General features: G+C 37.2%; 1 protein-coding gene across 1 annotated transcript in view; it reads right to left on the bottom strand.

The window, feature by feature from the left end:
- The window catches only part of BRIP1 (BRCA1 interacting protein C-terminal helicase 1), a 183,892-nt gene that overhangs the window by 33,690 nt on the left and 127,921 nt on the right, over positions 1 to 22,281 (bottom strand). The window contains exon 17 of the mRNA XM_033183748.1: positions 1,564 to 1,676. Coding sequence (XP_033039639.1) covers positions 1,564 to 1,676 — 113 coding nt within the window. The remainder of the gene's footprint in view (positions 1 to 1,563; positions 1,677 to 22,281) is intronic.

Raw genomic sequence — 22,281 nt, 5'->3', positions numbered from 1 at the left:
AAGTAAAAAAATAAAAAACAAAAATTTCAAAAATAGAAAAAGCTTATAGAATAAGGATATAAAAATTATTTTTGTAAAGCTGAATAATTTGTGTTTTAAGCTAAGTGTTGTAAAAGAGTCAAAAAGGTAAAAAAAAAAAGATTAAAAGTTTATAAAGTAAAAAAATTACAGTAAGCTGGGCACAGTGGCGTGTACCTGGAATTCCAGCTACTTGGGAGGCCGAGGTGAGAGGACTGCTTGAGCTCAGGTGTTTGAGACCAGCCTGGGCAACACAGTGACACCCCATCTCTCAAAAAGAAGTTAGAGTAAGCTCACGGTAATTTATTATTGAAAAAATAAAAATAAATAAATTTACTATAGACTAAGTGTACAGTGTTTACAAAGCCTACAGTTAGTGTACAGTAATGTCCTAGGCCTTCACATTCACTCACTACTCGGTCGACTCACTCGGAGCAGCTTATAGCCCTGTAAGCTCTATTCCTGGTAAGTGCCATGTACATTTGTACCATTTTTAATATACTGTATTTGTATATAATATTTTACTGTACCTTTTCTACATTATATACTCAATTACTTACCCTTGTATTACAATTGTCTACAGTACAGTAACATGCTATACAGGTTTGTGATCTAGGAGCAATAGGCTATAGCCTATTGCTATATATAGCCTAGATGTGTAGTAGACTATACTATCTAGGTTTCTGTAAGTACATTTTATAATGTTCCCACAACAGTACAATTGCCTAACAACTCACTTCTCAGAATATATCCCTGTCATTAAGTGATGCATGACTGTATAAAATGATGATTTAAAAATGAGTTTCACAAAGCACAAATCTTAATGGATAAGAATATTTAGAAATAGGAGTATCATGATTAAATGTTTAGTAGGCGTTAATTCTTTAGGACCATGATTATGGCTTGTTTTAACCCTTTTTCAATTATTATTATTATTTTTTTCAAGAAGGGTCTGGCTCTGTTGCCCAGGCTGGAGTGCAGTGGCATGATTGATTTCGGTTCACTGCAACCCCCACCTCCCAGGCTCAAGCAATCCTCCTACTTCAGCCTCTCAAGTAGCTCACACCTGTAATCCCAGCACTTTGGGAGGTTGAAGTGGGTGGATCACTTGAGGCCAGGAGTTCCAGACCCAGCCAACATGGTGAAACCCCATCTCTACTAAAAACACAAAAATTAGCTGGGCATGGTGGCACATGCCTGTAATCCCAGCTACTCGGGAGGCTGGGGCAGGAGCATTGCTTGAACCCAGGCGGTGGAGGATGCAGTGAGCCGAGATCATGCCACTGCACTCCAGCCTGGGCGACAAAGTGAGACTGTCTAAAACAATAGCAAATTGTGAGTTTTGTTTTGAGAATAACTTATTCTTATTTACTCTTTTCAAATTCTACTTGTGACAGCTATTACTGAAAACATACCTGTTCTTACAGTTCCAGTTAAATAAAATCTTACCAAATTAATTATAAAGAGTAAAGTAGCAAAACTAGCTTTATATATATAGCCCTGTCACAGATAATATTATATTATATTAAATTTCACTCCACTTACCTACCAAGGGCCTGGTTTAAGGCCCTGTAAGCTTGAATTTCATACCACTGACGGCCAGGTAAAAGACCTCTCAATTTTGAATGGTGGTCATTGTATCGTCGTTTTAGTTCAACCTAATAATTTAAAAATATATTTTAAAATTTAGTAGATAATTAAAGCTCATTTTAAATATCATACTAACTTCTAAGTTTGAATATACATATTTTTAGGGTAGAGATTTTATTTTGTTTTTCAGTACTGATTTTTTTCATTTCATTAAAACAGTTTTATTTAGCTTCACATTCCTTAAATTATGTAATGCATATAAATAATCAGCTGTGTGATCTCAAAGTTTTATTGAACTTACATTCATTAAATCCATACATTTTCAGTGTACAAGTAGATGAGTTTTGACATATATAGTAATGTAACCACCATCATATTATAGAACATTTTCATTACCCTCAAAAGTTCCTTCTTATCCCTTTATAGCAAATTTCTTTCCTCCATTGCTGGCCCTGGCAACCACTGATCTGCTTTCTGTTTTGCCCTTTATAGAATTTCATATAAATATTATCATATATTATGTAATGACTTGTGACTTTTTTCATTTAGTATACTTTTAGAATTCCTTCATGTTGAAAGGTTTATGAGTAGTTCATTCTTTTATGTTTATCCAATCTGGTAATCTCTGCTTTTTAATTGCAATGTTTAGACCATTTACATTTAACATAGTTATTGTTGTGATTGGGTTTAAGACTACCACCTTGCTTTTTTTTTCCCCTGTCTGTCCCATTTTCTTTTTATCTTTTGGATCAATCAAGTTTCCCCACCCCCCCTCACTAATGCTTCCATATTATTTCCACTACTGGATTATTAGCTATGTCTTTGTGTGTATGTGATTCCTCTAGGGTTTATGATATACATCCTTATTAGTCTACCTTAAAATAATATTCTACCACTTCACATATGATGTAAAAATACCACAGTATACTTCCATTTCCTTTTATTGTCCTTTATGTGATTGCTGCCATGTATTTTAGTTTTATACATGCTATAAACTCATAAAACATTTTATTATGCTTTAAAGAGTACATTATCTTTTAATTTTAAATAAGTTTACAATTTTGAAATAAGTTTAGATTTACAGAAAAGTTCCAAAGATAGTACAGAGATTCCTTATACCCTTTACCCAATTTCTCCTAATATCTTATAGTACTATAGCTTATGTCAAATTAAGAAATTAACATTAGTACATTAGTATTAAATAATCTACGTATTTTATTCAGATTTCCATTTTGTCCCAAAAGATTATCTTTTAAAAGATACTGTATTTACCCACAGATTTACCATTACTGGCACTCTTCATTTTCTTATGTAGATTTAAATTTCCATCTGGTATCATTTTCCTTCTACCTGAAGAACTTTCTTTAATATTAGTAGAGCAGGTTTGCTGGCAGTGAGTTCTTTCAGCTTTTGTTTTTTTTCTGAAAAGCCTTCACTATCTTCATTTTTGAGAGATTGTCCCTCTTGATCAAGAATTCTAAATTGATAGGTTTTTTCGTTTGTTAAAAACGGCTTCTCATTATTTTCTGATTTGCATAGTTCTGAAGAAAAAATATGCTATTGTCCTATCTCTGTAATGTTCCCCTTTTAGCGACTTTGGATTGGATTATAATGTGCTGTTGTGTGTATTTTGCTTGAGTTTTATTAAGCTTCTTGGACCTGTGGGCTTACAGTTTCTATCAAACTTGAAAATTTTTCAGCCATTATTTCTCTAAATATGTATATTCTTCTGCCTCCAAACACTTTCTTCTTCTTCTTGGACTCCAATTACAACTTTATTAGACTACTTTATGTTACTCCACATGTCACTGGTACTCTTTTTTTTCACTCTACACTTCATTTTGGATAATTTTTATTTCTAAGATTTTAAGTTCACCAACTTTTCCTTCTGCAGTGTCTAATCCATCCAGTGTATTTTTTGTTTCATATCGAGATATTTTACATAGGTATTTTAAAAATAGCTTCTGTTTCTCTTTTCAGTATGCTTATGTTTTCTTCTACCTTCTTTGAACTTACAGAACATAAAACATAAGATATTTTAAAAATCCTTGTCTGCTAGCCAGTTCTAACATCTCTGTCATTTCTGGTTTTGTTTCTATTGATTGATTTTCCTCTGTATTAAAGGTTAAATTCTCTTCTTTGCATGCCTGCTAATTTTTGATTGGATACTAGACACTGTGAGCATTAAGTCAGTGGTTACTGAATTTTGTTGTGAATGCAGTTAGGGTACTTGGAACCAGTTCATTATTTTGAGGCTTACCCTTGTTAGGGAAAGTCAAGAGCAGCCTTTAATTTAGGGCTGTTTTATCCCCCATACAAAGGTGAAACTCTACTGATTATTGTATCAAGTACCCCATGTGTTATGAAGTCTTTTCCCTTCTGGCTGCTGGGAACTCAAACTATTCCCAGACATTTGTGAACTCTAGGAATTTTTCTGCCTACTTATTGGTCATATGTAGCTTCCTCTCATGTTTATGCCTATCAGTACTGAACCAAAAACTCAAGGGGACGCCTATGCAGATACCTGGAGCTTCCTCTCTATGCAGCTCCATCCTCTCTAGTACTCTGCCTTGCAAATTCTAGCTGCCACGGACTTTCCCTAAACTTTATCGCTTTAGCTCACTGTGACCACTGAGCTCTGTTGGAGTTTATTCTCCCTGCACTGTGGCCTAGTAATTGTCTTCAGGCAATAATCTGGTGCAACTGCAGTATTCCAGGACAAGTATATCAAATGGTACAGTTGTCCTTTGGTATCCATGGGTGATTGCTTTCAGAACTTCCCTCAGATACCAATCCATGGATGCTCAAGTCCTTGATATAAAATGGCTTAGTATTTGCATAACGTATGTATATCCTCCTTTATACTTTAAATAATCTCTGGATTACTTTAATGGCCAATATGATGCAAAGCTATGCAAATAGTTGTTACACTGTAATAACTTTAGGGAATAACGACAAGAAAAACGTTTAGGGAATAACGACAAGAAAAAATCTGCACATGTTGAGTACAGAAGCAATTTTTTTCAAATATTTTCGATTAACACTTGGGTGAATCCACAGATGCAGAACCCATAAATACAGAGGGCCAACTGTGTATTTTTGTAGTAGAAGCCTAAATAAAGATATGTGGAGTTACTTTCTTGAAGAAAATCATTATACTGAAGAGACATTGGGCACCCCTATGTTTATTGCAGCACTATTCTCAATAACCAAGATATGGAATCAACCTAGGTATCCAACAACAGATGACTGGATAAAGAAAATGTGGTACATATACACAATGGAATACTGAACAGCCACAAAAAAGAATGAAATCCTGTTATTCACAGCAACATGGATGGAACTGAGGACACTACCTTAAGTGAAATAAATAAAAAATATAGTTAAACACCACATGTTCTTGCTCATATGTGGAAGCTTAAAAAAGTTAATCTCATAAAAATTAAAAGTAGAACAGAGGATACTAGTAGATGGGAAGGGGAGGAGGAAGGTAGGAATAGGGAGATATTTGTTTTTTGTCTTGTTTTTTTGAGAGACAGGACCTCAGTCTGTTACCCAGACTGGAGGGCAGTGGTGCGATCATGGCTTACTTCAGCCTTGACCTCCTGGGCTCAAGTGATTCTCCCACCTCAGGCTCCCAAGCAGCTTGGACTGCAGGTGTGTGCTGCCATGCCTGGTCAATTTTTTTCTTTTTTAATTTTAGTATAGATGGGGTCTTGCTATGTTGCCTATGATGGTCTCCAACTCATGAGCTCAAGAAAACCTCCCACTGTGGCCTCCCAAAGTGCTAGGAATACAGGCATGAGCCACTGAGCCTGGCTGAGATTTGTTAAAGGATATAAAATTACAGCTAGATAGAAGGAATAAGTTCTTTTTTTTTTTTTTTGAGACGGAGTCTCGCTTTGTCGCCCAGGCTGGAGTGCAGTGGTCAGATCTCAGCTCACTGCAAGCTCCACCTCCCGGGTTTACGCCATTCTCCTGCCTCAGCCTCCCGAGTAGCTGGGACTACAGGCGCCCGCCACCTCGCCTGGCTAGTTTTTTGTAGTTTTTTAGTAGAGACGGGGTTTCACCGTGTTAGCCAGGATGGTCTTGATCTCCTGACCTCGTGATCCGCCCGCCTCGGCCTCCCAAAGTGCTGGGATTACAGGCTTGAGCCACCGCGCCCGGCAGGAATAAGTTCTAATCTTTTATATCACAGTAGGATGACTATAGTTAACAATATTACATCATTTCAAATAACTAGGAGATTACATGTTCCCTACACAAAGAGATGATAAATGTTTGAGATGACAGATATGCTAATTACTCTGATCTAATCAATAAACATCATATGTATCAAAACATCACTATGTACCCTATGAATATATACAATAATTATCTGTCAACTAAAAAATAAAGAGTAAACTTCTTGGAAAAATTTTAGACTTTCAAGATATATTAACAAAACTTATACAGTAGTTCCCTCTTATCTGCAGTGGTTTAAGTTAACTGTGGTCAATGTGGTCCAAAAATATTAAATAAAAAATTCCAGAAATAATTTATGTTTTAAATTCCCACTGTTCTGAGTAGCATGATGACATCTCATGCTATCCTGCTCCATCCCACCCAGATGTGAATCATCCCTTTGTCCAATGTATCCATGCTGTACATACTACCCACTAGCAGTTAGTAGTCACTAGTCACTTAGTAGCTGTCTAGGTCTAATAGAGTGTCATGGTGTTGCAGTGTTTAGGTTCAAGTGACCTCTATTTTACTTAATAATACTTTACTAAGTTGTAAACCTACTCAAGAAAAAACAAAGTAGTTTCAGTGTAGTCTATAACACTATTAACTTTTTTTTTTTTGAGACGGAGTCTTGCTCCATCGCCCAGGCTGGAGTGCAGTGGCACGATCTCGGTTCACTGCAACCTCCACCTCCCAGGTTCAAGCAATTCTCCTGTCTCAGCCTCCCAAGTAGCTGGGACTACAGGCACCTGCCACCATGCCCAGCTAATTTTTGTATTTTTAGTAGAGTTGGGATTTCACATTGTTGGTCAGGCTGGTCTCGAACTCCTGACCTCAGGTAATCCACCTACATTGGCCTCCCAAAATGCTGGGATTACAGGCATGAGCCACTGCGCCCAGCCACTATTAACCTTTTTAAATAAAAGAATATGCTTTAGGAAAGAAAACAGGACAGTACACTTCTGAAAAGCAGCTTTCAAATTGGGGGAGGTAAAAATTTTTATCTTACATGGCGTAAACCCGGGGGGCGGAGCTTGCAGTGAGCTGAGATCTGGCCACTGCACTCCAGCCTGGGCGACAGAGCGAGACTCCGTCTCAAAAAAAAAAAAAAAAAAAAAAAGTATCTTACTATAAGAGTAAAATCTAAGCTTTTTTCTTTTCTTTTTTAAAAAAAGACGGAGTCTCGCTCTGTCACCAGGCTGGAGTACAGTGGCGTGATCTTGGCTTACTGCAACCTCTGCCTCCCGGGTTCAAGAGATTCTCCTGCCTCAGCCTCCTACGTAGCTGAGAGTACAGGCGTGCACCACCACGCCCAGCTAATTTTTTGTATGTTTAGTAGAGACAAGTTTTCACCATGTTGACCAGGATGGTCTCGATCTCTTGACCTTGTGATCCACCTGCCTCGGCCTCCCAAAGTGCTGGGATTATGGGCGTGAGCCACTGTGCCCAGCCAAAATCTAAAAACTCAAAACCCCACCCTTTTTATGTTACACTCCCTCAAAAGAATCTGTCAAATTTCTAAAATGAAACTTTACAACTAGAATATAAAGGATATAGACTTTTCTTTTCTTTTTTTTTTTGACAGAGTATCGCTCTGTCACCCAGGCTGGAGTGCAGTGGTGTGATCTCAGCTCACTGCAACCTCCATCTCCTGGGTTGAAGCAATTCTCCTGCCTCAGCCTCCCAAGTAGCTGGGATTACAGGCACACACCACCATGCCCAGCTAATTTTTGTATATATATATATATATTTTTGTTTTGTTTTGTTTTGTTTTAGTAGAGGCAGGGTTTCACCATGTTGGCTAGGTTGGTCTCGAACTCCTGACCTCAGGTGATCCACCTCAGCCTCCCACAGTGCTGGGATTGCAGGTGTAAGCCACCACACCCAGCCAACTTTGCTTTTTTCCTTCTTTTTTTGAGACGGAGTCTCACTACCGCCCAGGCTGGAGTACAATGGCACGATCTCAGCTCACTGCAACTTCTGCCTCTTGAGTTCAAGTGATTCTCCTGCCTCAGCCTCCCGAGTAGCTGGTACTACAGGTGTGTGCCACCATGCCCGGCTAAGTTTTTATATTTTTAGTAGAGAGGGGGTTTCACTGTGTTAGCCAGGATGATCTCAATCTCCAGACCTGGTGATCCCCCCACCTTGGACTCCCAAAGTGCTGAGATTACAGGCGTGAGCCACCGCACCTGGCCCAACTTTGCTTTTTAGGACAACATAAGTAGTAAATGATAATATAACACCATAGTAAATATTAGATGATATGTAAATACCCTTCCTGGAAATTCAGCAATAAAGCACATGATAATTTAGAGGAAAAAATACTTTAAAAATTCTGTCCAGCTGGGAAAAATATATGTATTTCCTACCTATCTGTCAAAAATGTAACTAAAGCATCTTCTCTTCTTTAACAATAGTTTCCTCAAAGAAAGTTGACAGCTACTTTGTCAGACATAATAGCTTATGTGTTTTCAAAATTTCCTACACCATGGACAGACTGATACATTATAATGGTCACTGTTCCTAAGACAACAGTTGCTCTAGGAAGTATTGGTTATAAATGGAACATTTAGAGCTAATGTAGCAACTATTAGATTAAATAAAATTATATCTCCTTGGTCTTTAATTTTACATTAACATAATTCAAATTTTCTCTATGACTACATTCTTTTAATTTATTGCAAATTTTCACACACCTTTTACACTCCAAACGGCCTGTAAAATACTGCCAATATTTTACTCAGGGGAATTTATTTTAGATAAGAAGTTTAAAAACCTACAAAAAAACACAAAAAACTCCCAAACAAAAAAACAAAACCCTGAAATGAAGTGTATGTAAAGGTTAACTTGGAAATATTTATTACATAAACAGATTTTTAAAATTAATCAATAATAAAAATTACTTTGTGAGATCACGGTTAATTGGACAAAGCAAAACAAGGGTTAAGAAAAGGTAGAAAGTGAGTACACCTTATTTTAATGACATCAGAATCTATTTCACTGTACACTTAGGGATTATCAAGCATGAAAATCAATGCCCAATTTAAAATGACATACAGCATATGTGAAAAAGCCAGTTTCTCCTGCCAACAAATAGCCTAAATGTTAAGTAAACCAAAGGCTGGAAGGGATTAGTTGAAATGTCAAAAGACAACCTTTTACTTTTACCTGCTCATCCTTATAAACACATTCTTATCCCTCAGGCATGCTTTCCAAACAAATAGTTTCAATGTGCACCAGCAAAAGGCCCAAGGCAAGCTCTGCCATCTTGTAACTGTCAAAGAGATTAGTCTTTGATCTATTTGGGAGGTCATGCCCACATACACATTAGCCTTATAATCTAACAACATTATACCTGTTGACCAATGCTTCCTTAATGCCTAATGAGACAGACATTTTACATGATGGAAGTTAACTGTGAATGTTTTTTCTAAGTTTTGACAGAAAGTAAACACCATAAACTGAGCTCAAGTGTGGTTTGGGAAGATGATCTTTTAGATCAGTTAACATTACTTTTCAAATACATTTTACAAGCCTTTCCCAAAATAGAAAACTACACTTAATTGTACTTTCTGGAAACAGTTTAAACCACTTGCTCCCTATCCCCAATAAATTAGTGTATGTGTAATTTTGGAGGGGTGTGAAGAGCAGGAAAAAGACAAACTATTTTATTAAAGGTTGCAAACTGAAGGCCCATAGTTGTGTTTTCTATGGCCCTTACTGTGGCTTAAAATAATTAAAATTTATTTGCTACCATCTAAAAATCTGGCCACTGCCCTCAACTAACCCACTCATTTAAGTAACCTGTTTAACTCATGTAGCTGCTTGAGTTTGCAACCCATTGGTTCAGATGCTGCATAGATTCACAAAAATTTATCATTTCATAATTGAAGGTCAAGTTTGTACCAAATGTAAAGCACCCTTACTATGATAGTTTTTAGACAAATAAATATATATCTGCATCAAAATCTAACCTGACATAAGTAGAGGTAAGATCCTCAGCAGCAAAGGCATTGATAATTAAGACTGAGGCAGTTTAGAACCGGGTAAAAATACCCAATCGACAGATGGCATTCAACCAGAAGTTATATGATTTTGGATTCTGAGTTTTACCATTATATTATAATGTACTTGAGATCGAACAGCAAGTTTCTTAAGTTTTCCATGCCTTGGTTTTATTGAAAACAGTGTAAGTAGCAGAGCACTTATAGCAGCAATAGACAATATGAAATAATCAAAAGGATTATACTGCATATGTCAACAAGAAATTCAAGAAATTAAGGTCACAATTATTAACATTAGACTTTTTCAACTTTCAGTGAAACTCAACAATGTTGGTCTTAAATAGCTTTGTACAAGAGTAGCCTTTTTTAAGTTTATCAGTAGCTTCTGAAAAAATAAATGGTGTGATAAATATAAGCTGGAACTATAAATGCATCTCTTCACTTTACTGCTGCTTCACGTGAAAGATGGTGGATTTTATCCCAACTCATACCAATACATATTACATTTCAGTAATAAATGCCTTCCTGAAAGCAATCAATAGAAGAATATAATTTTTTTTCTTGTATGTAAGCTTGAAGACAAAAGTTCAAGCCTCCAAATGAGACTAAGGACAAATAATCAGCTAAACTACATAATTAAAAATATCAAGAAAACTTTGCTTCAGAAAAATAAACACATTTGTCTAGCAAACACTCAAGTAGAACAGTTTTATCTTTAGCCAAGGTGCAGGGCCTAAAGCCTAAACATTTACAGCAAACCAAATCTGGAAGACAGAGACTGTGCATTAGAGACATTTGCTGCTCCGTATCATCATAGCGTAAACACTTCTATCAGGGTATCACAATATAAATTCCAATGGTTAGAATTATAAACTCAGCATAAGATCTTGTATGTGATATAATTTAGCTAGATTAAAAAGAATAAAGCTGGTGTTATTTCATCTGGCATATTTTCAAGATTTTTGACACAGTTAACCAAATAGTGTGTGTGTATATATACACTTTTTTAAAATGGGGAAAATGAGTTAGTTTCTGCCAAGAGTTAAGAAGTCAGGCTCCCTTTTAAGTAAGAATAATAATGATAAAAGCACATTAGAAATGGTTTTTAGTTGTTACTTACTTTCCCTGTTATGTTACAACTTGACCACAATAATCTATCAAGACATAGTAACAGCAATATATTTCACATATGCTTTAAGACTGTTTTGGATAAGGTGCTTTTTTTTGTAGAGAAATCTATATTAAACTTAGTATCACTAATTGTCAATGTTGACAAAAATAACCTGGATATTTCAAATTTAAGAAACAGAACAAAATATATCCCTCTGAAATCAGGTATCTCCTCTTCTCAACATATTCATCCTCAACTGGTTATAAAAATATAACCAGTTTTTTCCTATTAAAAAGTTAATACTCTATGACATGCAAGAAATCTTAGTATGCTTCTTCTGTGAAGGGCTAAGTTAAATTTTTTATTTTTATTTTTTAGAGACAAGGTCTTGCTCTGTCATCCAGAATGCAGTGCAGTGGCATCGTCAAAGCTCACTGCAACCTCCAGCTCCTGGGTTCAAGCAATCCTTCTGCTTCAGCCTCCTCAGTAGCTTAGGACTTACAGACACATGCTACCACACCTGGCTAATAAAAAAAATATATTTTAGAGACACAGTCTCACCACATTGCCCAGGCTGGTCTTGAACTCCTGGCCTCAAGCAATCCTCCTGTCTTGGCCTCCCAAAACTCTGGGATTAAGGTGTGATCCACCATGCCTGGCCTAAGAAAATTTTTTTAAGAGTAATGACCTTGACCGGGCACGGTGGCTCAAGCCTGTAATCCCAGCACTTTGGGAGGCCGAGACGGGCGGATCACGAGGTCAGGAGATCGAGACCATCCTGGCTAACCCGGTGAAACCCCGTCTCTACTAAAAAAAAAAAATACAAAAAAAAAAAAAATAGCCGGGCGAGGTGGCGGGCGCCAGTAGTCCCAGCTACTCGGGAGGCTGAGGCAGGAGAATGGCGTAAACACGGGAGGCGGAGCTTGCAGCGAACTGAGATCCGGCCACTGAACTCCAGGCTGGGCGACAGAGCGAGACTCCGTCTCAAAAAAAAAAAAAAAGAGAGTAATGACCTTTGTGTCAATTTAGTTAGGTTATCCATGTTAAAATATTACTCAAACCTGCAAATGTTTAAATTATCATCTCTAGAACATGCCACCATTCATGTTATAGTTTATTTTGAGGAAGAAGGTATAATGGAAAAAAAGAAAAAACACATGGCTTGGAGTCAAGGCTTTGACACTTAGGTTGTTTGACCTTGGGCAAGTCACAGTACCCCTTTATAATTTCCTTTCTCAATTTCTTCTTCTGTAAGAAGGGGCCTGGAATTAGATGTCTCTTAGCTTTATTGAAGTTGGAGACTGTGTGCCAACCTTACCTTATAGAATTGGTTGAAGAAATAAATGACAATATGCATGAAACAGTAAAGCATCAGATAACAGAGGTAAGTGGACAGGAAAGTCATTACTTACCCCATATTTCTGAAACCCAGTGTAGGTTTTGGTGGACTTTAAATGCGATCATAATATATTGTTGCATGGTATGTGAAAGAAGCCATAAGGCTGTGGAAGCCATACAGTCATTACCTTAGTCCGTTCACCCCAAATCCTTTTACCACCTGGACCAATTCCTTCTGAAAGAGCTTTGACTACATTATTCAATGTTTGGCACATAACTTTAGGTGACTTAAAAAGTAAGTTTCTTGGGTTCTTGGAGTGGCTACTTTTTCATCAGGTATCAATGAAAATATATACATTGGCAGAATACATACAGAACAGTGTTCAAACAGTTTTGAAACAAATCTTTTAAAAAATAACTTCTACAATTGATCTTAAATTTTCTAAGAAATTGTAGCTAACATTAGCACTCTTTAATATCCTCCATAATACTTTTTGGTCACTTTTCAACCTATGAGGTGTTTTTGAAAGCATAACTATATAAAATATGTTAGTGCTATAATCTATGAGAATGAGTGCATGATTGGTACCGTATTAGTCTAAATATTATTTTATTCAAATATCTTACAATCTAGAGTTTTTCTTGTTAAAGTCACATATCAGAGCCCAATAACTATGAATAAACTCTTGCTAGCAATAACAAGTAACAAAATAAATTATCTTATGTAAGAAAGCAGTAAATAGAACCAGAGGTTCTTAAAGGAATGAGCCAATATTAAGAGGATTTAATAAGAGGAATGAGTAGTGGTGCATTCAGCAGGTGACAGAGACCTACATCTACCTTATATAACACTGGAGAAAGGCAAGATCGCTCATGGAAGAGGCTTTTGGATGCCAGAAGATGTAATGGCTCTCAGGGAATTATATAAAGGTTCCTGGCAATGGTAGCATAAAAAGTAAAAGTTAATCCCAGTGGGAGGAGGCTCAGACTCAGCTTTCATTATGATTAAACCCTAACATCTAAAAACAAACCTAAGCAAGAGTAAGCATGTACATAAGAAAAAAGATTAAATGAGTACTGGAAAATACTGAAAATATACTTAAAACCTTAAAACTTTATTACCACCACAGTCCAAAAGATGAAGTATAACACTTTTGCTATCTAGATTTTTATTATTACATCCAAATTATATTTCAGGGCCAGGTGTGGTGGCTCACGTTTATAATCCTTGCACTTTGGGAGGATGAGGCAGGAGGATCATTTGAGGCCAGGAGTTCAGGACCAGCTGGGGCAACATAGCAAGACCCTGTCTCTCACATGAAAAAATGCTTATCATCACTGGCCATCAGAGAAATGCAAATCAAAACCACAGTGAGATACTATCTCACACCAGTTAGAATGGCGATCATTAAAAAGTCAGGAAACAACAGGTGCTGGAGAGGATGTGGAGAAATAGGAACACTTTTACACTGTTGGTGGGAGTGTAAACTAGTTCAACCATTGTGGAACACAGTGTGGCGATTCCTCAATGATCTAGAACTAGAAATACCATTTGACCCAGTCATCCCATTACTGGGTATATACCCAAAGGATTATAAATCATGCTGCTATGAAGACACATGCACACGTATGTTTATTGCGGCACTATTCACAATAGCAAAGACTTGGAACCAACCCAAATGTCCATCAATGACAGACTGGATTAAGAAAATGTGGCACATATACACCATGGAATACTATGCAGCCATAAAAAAGGATGCGTTCATGTCCTTTGTAGGGACATGGATGCGGCTGGAAACCATCATTCTCAGCAAACTATCACAAGAACAGAAAACCAAATACTGCATGTTCTCACTCATAGGTGGGAATTGAACAATGAGAACACTTGGACACAGGAAGGGGAATATCACACACCGGGGCCTGTTGTGGGCTGGGGGGAGGGATAGCATTAGGAGATATACCTAATGTAAATGACGAGTTAATGGGTGCAGCACACCAACATGGCACATGTATACATATGTAACAAACCTCCACATTGTGCACATGTACCCTAGAACATAAAGTATTTAAAAAAAAAAAAAAAGGCCCTGTCTCTACAAAACAAAAATTAGCTGGGCACAGTGGTGGGAATCTGTAGCCCCAACTACTTAGGAGGCTAAGGCAGGGGGATCATTTGAGCCCAGGAGTTTGAGGCTGCAGTGAGCATGATCACGCCACTGCATTTCATCATGGGTAACAGAGACTTTGTCTCTACATATATATATAATCTTTCAAACATAAGCAAAGGTTTGATTTTTTTTTTTTTTTGAGACAGAGTCTTGCTGTGTTGCTCAGGCTGGAGTACAGTGGCATGATCTTGGTTAGTGCAACCTCTGCCCCCTCAGTTTAAGCAATTCTTGTGCCTCAGCCTCCCTAGTAGCTGGGATTACGGGTGTGTGCTATGACACCCGGCTAATTTTTGTATTTTTAGTAGACACAGGGTTTCGCCATGTTGGTCAGGCTGGTCTCGACCTCCTGACCTCAAGTGATCCGCCCGCCTCAGCCGCTGAAAGTGCTGGATTACAGGCGTGAGCCACCACGCCTGGCCACAAAGGTTTGATTTTTAAAATATATGATCACTTTTTACCTTTGAAATATTATTGCCAAGAATATTTGATTCAGAGCTTTTCAAATGTGAATGTGAGTTTTGGAATAAGACATATGGAATCATAGCACTTTGATAACTCATGTTTTATCTTAGAAAGTAATACAGACTTCTGATTTCAGTAAGTTGAAAAAAAAAAAAACAAAACCCAGACATTTCTTTTCCCCTTGCCTATCAGAGAAACTGCCTTCAAGTTAAAAGATAAATAGGAAAGAGAAACACAGTCTCCAACTTCAATAAAGCTAAGAGCCATCTGATTCCAAGTCCCAGTATATGAACATAAAAGGTAGATGGACAAATGTTAAATGACTAAGCAGAAAAGAGAAAGTTCAAACCAACGTACCCACAGAGCTACTGCTAGGACATATGCCAGTCTGACCTGCAGCAGTTTAGAAAGTCTCAGGAAATGGAGGTATAAGGAAAACTGTTGGGAGGATGTGTACCACAAAGATGAATGAAACAGTAAGCAAGAAACAAGAGGAAGATCTGAGACTCAGGAAACTGGCAATCCATCACAGTAGATCGACAAATCAAATTCCTAGGATGATAGCAGTTATTGGATGATAGCAGGATATTGGCAGTTAACTGGGCTTGATAAGCAACTTAGTCCTGACTGAAGTAGAAGATCAGGAGGCTCCAGAAGTGATGTCTCCAGGGGAAAAAAGGAACTGGCCTGTTATCTGACAGGTCTGATAGAAAAACTGTATTGAGAGGCATGGCATACAACTATTGGAAGGTGACAAATTTATTTAGATAAAGATCTTTTAAAAAGAGAAAAAGGGAGTGGAAGAGAGGAGGGTTCTATCAACCCTAAAGTTCAAAACAGAAAGGAGACCAGGCGCCTGTAACCCCAACACTTTGGGAGGCCGAGGTGGGTGGATCATCTGAGGTCAGGAGTTTGAGACCAGCCTGATCAACATGGAGAAACCCCTTCTCTACTAAAAATACAAATTAGCTGGGCATAGTGGTGCATGCCTGTAATCCTAGCTACTTGGGAGACTGAGACAGGAGAATCACTTGAACCCGGGAGGTGGAGGTTGTGGTGAGCCAAGATCGTGCCATTGCACTCCAGCCTAGGCAACAAGATTATTGCTTGCAGTCCGTCTCAAAAAAACAGGAAGGAAGGAAGGAAGGAAGGAAGGAAGGAAGGAAGGAAGGAAGGCAGGGAGGGAGGGGAGGGAGGGAGGAGGGAGGGAGGGAGGGAGGAGGGAGGGAGGGAGGAAGGAAGGAAGGAAGGAAGGAAAAGAGAGAGAGAGAAAGAGAAGGAAAGGAAGGAAGGAAGGAAGGGAGGAAGGAAGGAAAGAAGGAAGGAAGGAAGGAAGGAAAAGAGAAAGAGAGAAAAGAAAGAAAGAAAAAGAAAGAGAAAGAGGAAGGAGGGAAGGAAATCATTTGATTACAGTGAACAATATGTTCAGAATCATGATAATGTACATCATAACTATAAATTTAATTAAAAATTGTAATATAACTATATTGGGAGGCTATAAGAAGGAAAAAACAGAGTAAGTGAGGTAAAATCCTGTCTCAAATAGGAATTTAATAGTTCATGTCTAAAACTGATTAAATAAAGATAAAATATGGAGGTAAATACCAGATAAAATAGCTGAAGAAGTGAAAGTCACTGTCTGCCAGAAGCAGGGGCTAGGAGTGGGGTGGAGGCCAAAAGACTGTTATAAGAAAAAGCTATCTACTGTATTTAGTGTACATTAGATTCTTGGTAAGTGCTTTATTGGATGTTTTTCAACTTGATAATCATAATTTAAAAACAAATGCAGATTATTAATTTTAATTCATTGCATACATTTGTATGCCTCACTATGTACAACAGTGGTGCTCAACCAAGAGCAATTTTGCCTACCAGAAGATAATGGTAATGTCTAGAGAATTTTGGGTTGTCACAACTGGTGGCAGGGTGACAATGGGGGGTGTCTAGATCCCACTACTAGCATCTAGTGGGTAAATGCTAGAGATGCTGTTAAACATCCTGGAATGCACAAGATACCCCTCAGAACAAAGAATTACCCAGTCCAAAATGTCAGTAGTGCCAAGTTTGAGAAACACAGTTTGAAAATAATTTCAGGCCACAAATCTGGTATACTTGATGCAGTAGGAAAATACACTAGAGTTATTTGTATAGCTTACTATAGTCACTGACGCACTGACTACAGTTAGAAAGTATAAACTGAACTCATTCCCAAGCTTTCAAGCCTTTAATCCTAGGGAAAAACAGGAAAGAGTGATGTTGTAAACATGGAACAGCAGTATCTACTACAGCTTATGTTATCTGAGACCTTAAAGCTTTACAGTTAGAAAAAAAGTGTCACCTGAAGCCCATCTACATATCTACACTCTGTAGGCATTGGGAGAATTTGACTGAATAAACAGATTAAAATTCACAACTAAAATTCTCCTCTAAAGAAAAAAATTAGTTATTTTCAGAGAAGCTAAAAAACAATCCCACCACTGCCCTTAAGGTAGAGCTGCTGATTATGCTCCGTGCCAACATAAGTAGGTAAGTGTCAATCAACCTTACAAGTCATCAGGATGATAATTTCACTTTTAAATCCTCCAACCTAGTTTGAGAGCAAAATTAATATGTAAAGGTCAAAGTTCCTAGTCTCACCAAAAATAAGATGAACACAAGAAAATAACTTCAGAATTGTTCAAAAATCAAAACCAAAAGTTTTTATTTATTAATTATCCAGAGAAATTTCCAGCAACATTTTCAGGCATGGCTTTTTTTTTTTTTTTTTTGCTAAGGAAATACAACAACATGAGTATTAGGAGAAAAAGGTTATCAACCGAACTTGCTTAAAATTTTGTGATTTTACACATTTCTATCCTTGATCCCAAAATATCTTTTAAAAATATGGAGAATTTAAAAAATTAACCTCAGCAATTCATCCATTTGTTTTGTGTTTTTTTGTTTGTTCATTTGTTTTTCAGAAGGGACGGAAACAGAGGGGTTTCATTAACTCATTTTTCACAGGCCAAAGTAAATATACAATTTGTTAACCTAGATAGCTTACTTAGATTTAAACTAGGTTTTAATTTTGGAGTTTCAAGATATACTTAGAAACTGCTTTTAAAATACTTTTGGCCAAACTATCTTTAAAAAAAAAAAATGCTAGGAGAAAAAAAGTATTCTGAGGAGGCAAAAAAGGTTTAAGTAATTGAGGATATACTCACTCTAGACTTTTAGAGGTGACAAGGTTTTTTCTTCTATATGTGTGATGGAACCTAACTAAGTATGTCCAAAAATTCCAAGAGCAAGTTGCTGAACTCCTAAATGTTAAAGAGTTAAGTATTACAACACACTTTAAGTTTATATTCACATCCATTTCCCCTGGGTAACCATGTATTATTATCGGAGCTATATCCAGGTGGGTCTCTGTATCAGATGCTACACTATAACCAGAACTCCACTCCACTCTGACCTCAGGCTGTGTTCCTGGATCTGGTTTCCCATAAGTTAGAATTTCCCAAATCCTGAAAATGGCATACAGAGTCCTAAGTGATTTGGCTCCTAAATACCTCTCCCAGCCTCTATTCACATGCCATTCTCCCAACTCACCATTTCAGCTTCTTTCAGTTCTTGGAAACTGCTATCCTCTTTCCACCTTAGAACCTTAGCACATGCTGTTCTCTCTGTTGAGAATACTCTTATCCATTCTGTACACATTCATAACTCCTAGTTTTCTTTCCAGTGTCAGGTTAAATATCACTTCCTCAGGAAGCCTTTCTTGATCCCCAAAGACCTGCTATAACATTCTCAGGGTTCCTGTGACTTTTTCTTATAGCCTTCATCACAACTGTGATTGTTTCTTCATTACGTTAATGTCAATATTCCTTGCTAGACTATAAGCAACATGAGACGGGGGACTATAAACTGTGTTGTGTATCACTGTGTCCCCTGAGTCTATTATAATAGTTGGTGCTCTAGCCAGATACTTAAAAAAAAAAAAAAAAAAAAAAAAGGTTGCTTTATATTCTGAATAGTTGCTTTTTTTCTTTTCTTTCTTTTTCTTTTTTTTTTTTCTTTTTGAGACAGAGTCTCTCTCTGTCATCCAGGCTGGAGTGCAGTGGAGCGGTCTTGGCTCACTGCAACCTCCACCTCCCAAGTTCAAGCAGTTCTAGTGTCTAGTGTCTCAGCCTCCCAAGTAGCTGGGATTGTGCCATCACACCCAGCTAATGTGTGTATTTTTAGTAGAGAGAGAGTTTCATCATGTTGGCCAGGTTGTTCTCCAACTCCTGACCTCAAGTGATCTGCCCACCACAGCCTCCCAGTGATGTGAATACAGGTATGTGTGTGAGCCACTGCGCCCAGCCTGTTCTGAATAGTTTTATAATCTGAATAGTTTTATTGTAATCTAACCTCTGATGAAGCCATTCCACTTTATCAAATGTTTGTATATTTGAATCTCGCTGTAGAGAAGATTCAAATCTTATTTCTCTGGCTCCTCCATCCCTTAGGCAAGTTAGTCAAAGTAAATTGATACCTGCAAGGGAGGTGAAACGTGTTGGTCAACTTCAGCTTTCCTAAGCATCTGAGCACCTGGTTTCTATTCCACCAAAGCATCTTGTTATATGTTCCTGTTCTTTCATAAATTATTGACATTGCTAGTATAGAGATAGCATCTTGTTCATTTTTACACCTACTGCATTTTGTACAAATTAAGCTCTTAAAAAAGTTTGTAAAATGAATGAATAAATGCATGGAAAAATTCAATATCATTAATATAACTTTTTTTTTTTTTGAGACAGTGTCTCGCTCTGTTGCCCAAACTGGAGTGCAGTGGCGCAATTTCGGCTCACTGCAACCTTCACCCCCTAGGTTCAAGTGATTCTCCTGCCTCAGCCTGTGGAGTAGCTGGATTACAGACGCATGCCACCACATCGGGGCTAATTTTTTATGTTTTTAGTAGAGACGGGGTTTCACCATGTTAGCCAGGCTGGTCTTGAACTCCTGACCTCAAATGATCTGTCCACCTTGGGCTCCCAAAGTGCTGGGATAACAGGCATGAGCCACTGCATATGGCGGTCATTAACACAGTTTTGATAGAAAAGTAATTCAAAAGGGATATATAAATATACTCAAAGGAACAGATGAATCTACTCAAAATGTTTCTGAAATCAAGTTCCTCTTGACATACTACAGTACTTTACATTCCCTCCCTCATTCATTTTCTCGTGAATATACACAATGCTGTCAAAGCAAAAGGAATAATAATGGAACAATATCATCCTCCTTAAAAAGAAATCTATTGGATTTAATAATTCTAACATAGCCAGGTGCAACTGGTGCGAGTCTGTAATCCCAGCTGCTCAGGAGCTGAGGCAGGAGGATCACTTGAGCCCAGGACCTGCCTGGGCAACATAATGAGACTCTATCTCAAAAAAATTTTTTTAAATTCCAATACTACCATCATCTGATAATATTTTGACAGTTGAAAGCACTCGTTTAACATGGCTTAATGTGCACTCTACTTTATTAATGCTGTTATTCTTTAGGGAAAGCACCTTTTTTCTGTGGTTTATAAAATGCCAACAATGCACGGAAGCTATCAATTTATTTAAGTGTCTGCTTGTTATAGAGTCAATAACTAATATAACTAAAATAGATGACTGAATTTTTCAGTCATAAATGTAATTTTTAAAAATTGATTAAAATAATATATACCTGGGCCGGGCACAGTGGCTCACGCCTGTAATCCCAGCACTTTGGGAGGCCAAGGTGGGCAGATCACGAGGTCAGAAGATTGACACCATCTTGGCTAACACGGTGAAACCCTGTCTCTACTAAAAAATACAAAAAAATTAGCTGGGCGTAGTGGCAGATACCTGTAGTCCCAGCTACTCAGGAGGCTGAAGCAGAAGAATTGCTTGAACTCAGGAGGCGGAGCTTGCAGTGAGCCAAGACTGTGCCACTGCACACCAGCCTGGGCAACAGAGCAAGACTCCATCTCAAAATAATAATAATAATACATACCCAAATAGTTTGGTACATTCAGAGCTAAGAGAACTTTCCTAAACAAAAAAAGGAACTCATAATGGTTATTGTATGTTAATAGTAAGATAGACATTCAGATCACTATGTGAATTTTAAATAGTTTCCAAATAAAATCTAGTTTGGTAACTCAACATACTAAAAACCCCACAACATACCAAAAAACCCCACAAATATAAAACTTATTAGCATGATAAATTATTTTAATCATTGTAAGGGCACTTCTGACAATGAAAATTACCATCAAATTTTATTAAACCAATTATAAAAATCTAACATACCACTTCAACATTTTAAAAATATAAACATTTTTAGCCACATGCCATGGTTTTATAAATTTTTCTTCAGAGAAGTAAAGGAACAATACCTACGAAGGAGAACTTTTCTATATACTATTATAATAAACTATGCTAGGCAATACAAATAAAATGCAATTTTAAAACCTAAATATATTTGTACCTTATCATGTCTCACAAACTACGTCCATGTCACCAATTGGAGAGGTGGATGCCTCAGTTATAAAGTTGAATACTCCCGTGGTTGTTAGATCATAGCAATTGGCCAGAGGATTTGCTTTAGATATCCATTAAAAAGGCAGCCTTGTTATACTGTGACTTAATTACATGAAAAAGAAAACAACTTTTATTTTAGTTATACTTTTCCATTGACATCTAGTCATATAAAAGCCTTGGTTCATTCTCATGCCCCTCAAATGCTTTGGTTTAGTCCACAGAAAGTTTTCTTTTTAACTATTATACGATTAAGTGTATCCTTATGAATGATCAGAAGCATCTGGGAAAGGTGGAAGTGAAAAAAAATCCTCACTGGGAAAGTTAGCTTAATGCTTACCTTCAGAGTAGCCCATTATCAACATTTCATAGTGGGTTTCTTTATTTTCAGGTCCCTCAGGTATGTGCAATAAATTATGACTTGAACTAAACAAGTCACACTTGGCTCCAGAATGAAATTTTCCTACCTCTACTTTCTAGTCCCTAAGGTGGGAAGAGGAAATCCTGGTCACAGCCAAAGGAGTCATATTTTTGGCTCTAACATACATTTTCCTTCTTCTCAAAAAGCCAAACGCTGCTATTGAGACTGCAAAGTCTTATGTTAGTATTTTAAACTGTATTTTAACTTTTACTTCCATAATCTTTCTCAAATTTAAGAAAAAATTTTAGTATCATAAAAGTAATGTCACTGCCTTCTTTTTCCCACTCAAATCACTTTTCTGACTCAATGATCTTAACCTTTTTAAATGTGAATTCAAATGAAATAGACAAAATAATGCAGAAATAGGCTGTTTCATTTCTATAAGGTAGAATATTTAAATTTGTATTTAATAAAT

The sequence above is a fragment of the Trachypithecus francoisi genome, unplaced genomic scaffold (assembly GCF_009764315.1).
Source record: "Trachypithecus francoisi isolate TF-2019V2 unplaced genomic scaffold, Tfra_2.0 Lachesis_group20, whole genome shotgun sequence".
Classification (NCBI taxonomy): Eukaryota; Metazoa; Chordata; class Mammalia; order Primates; family Cercopithecidae; genus Trachypithecus; species Trachypithecus francoisi.
This window is presented reverse-complemented; position numbering and strand designations above follow the sequence as displayed.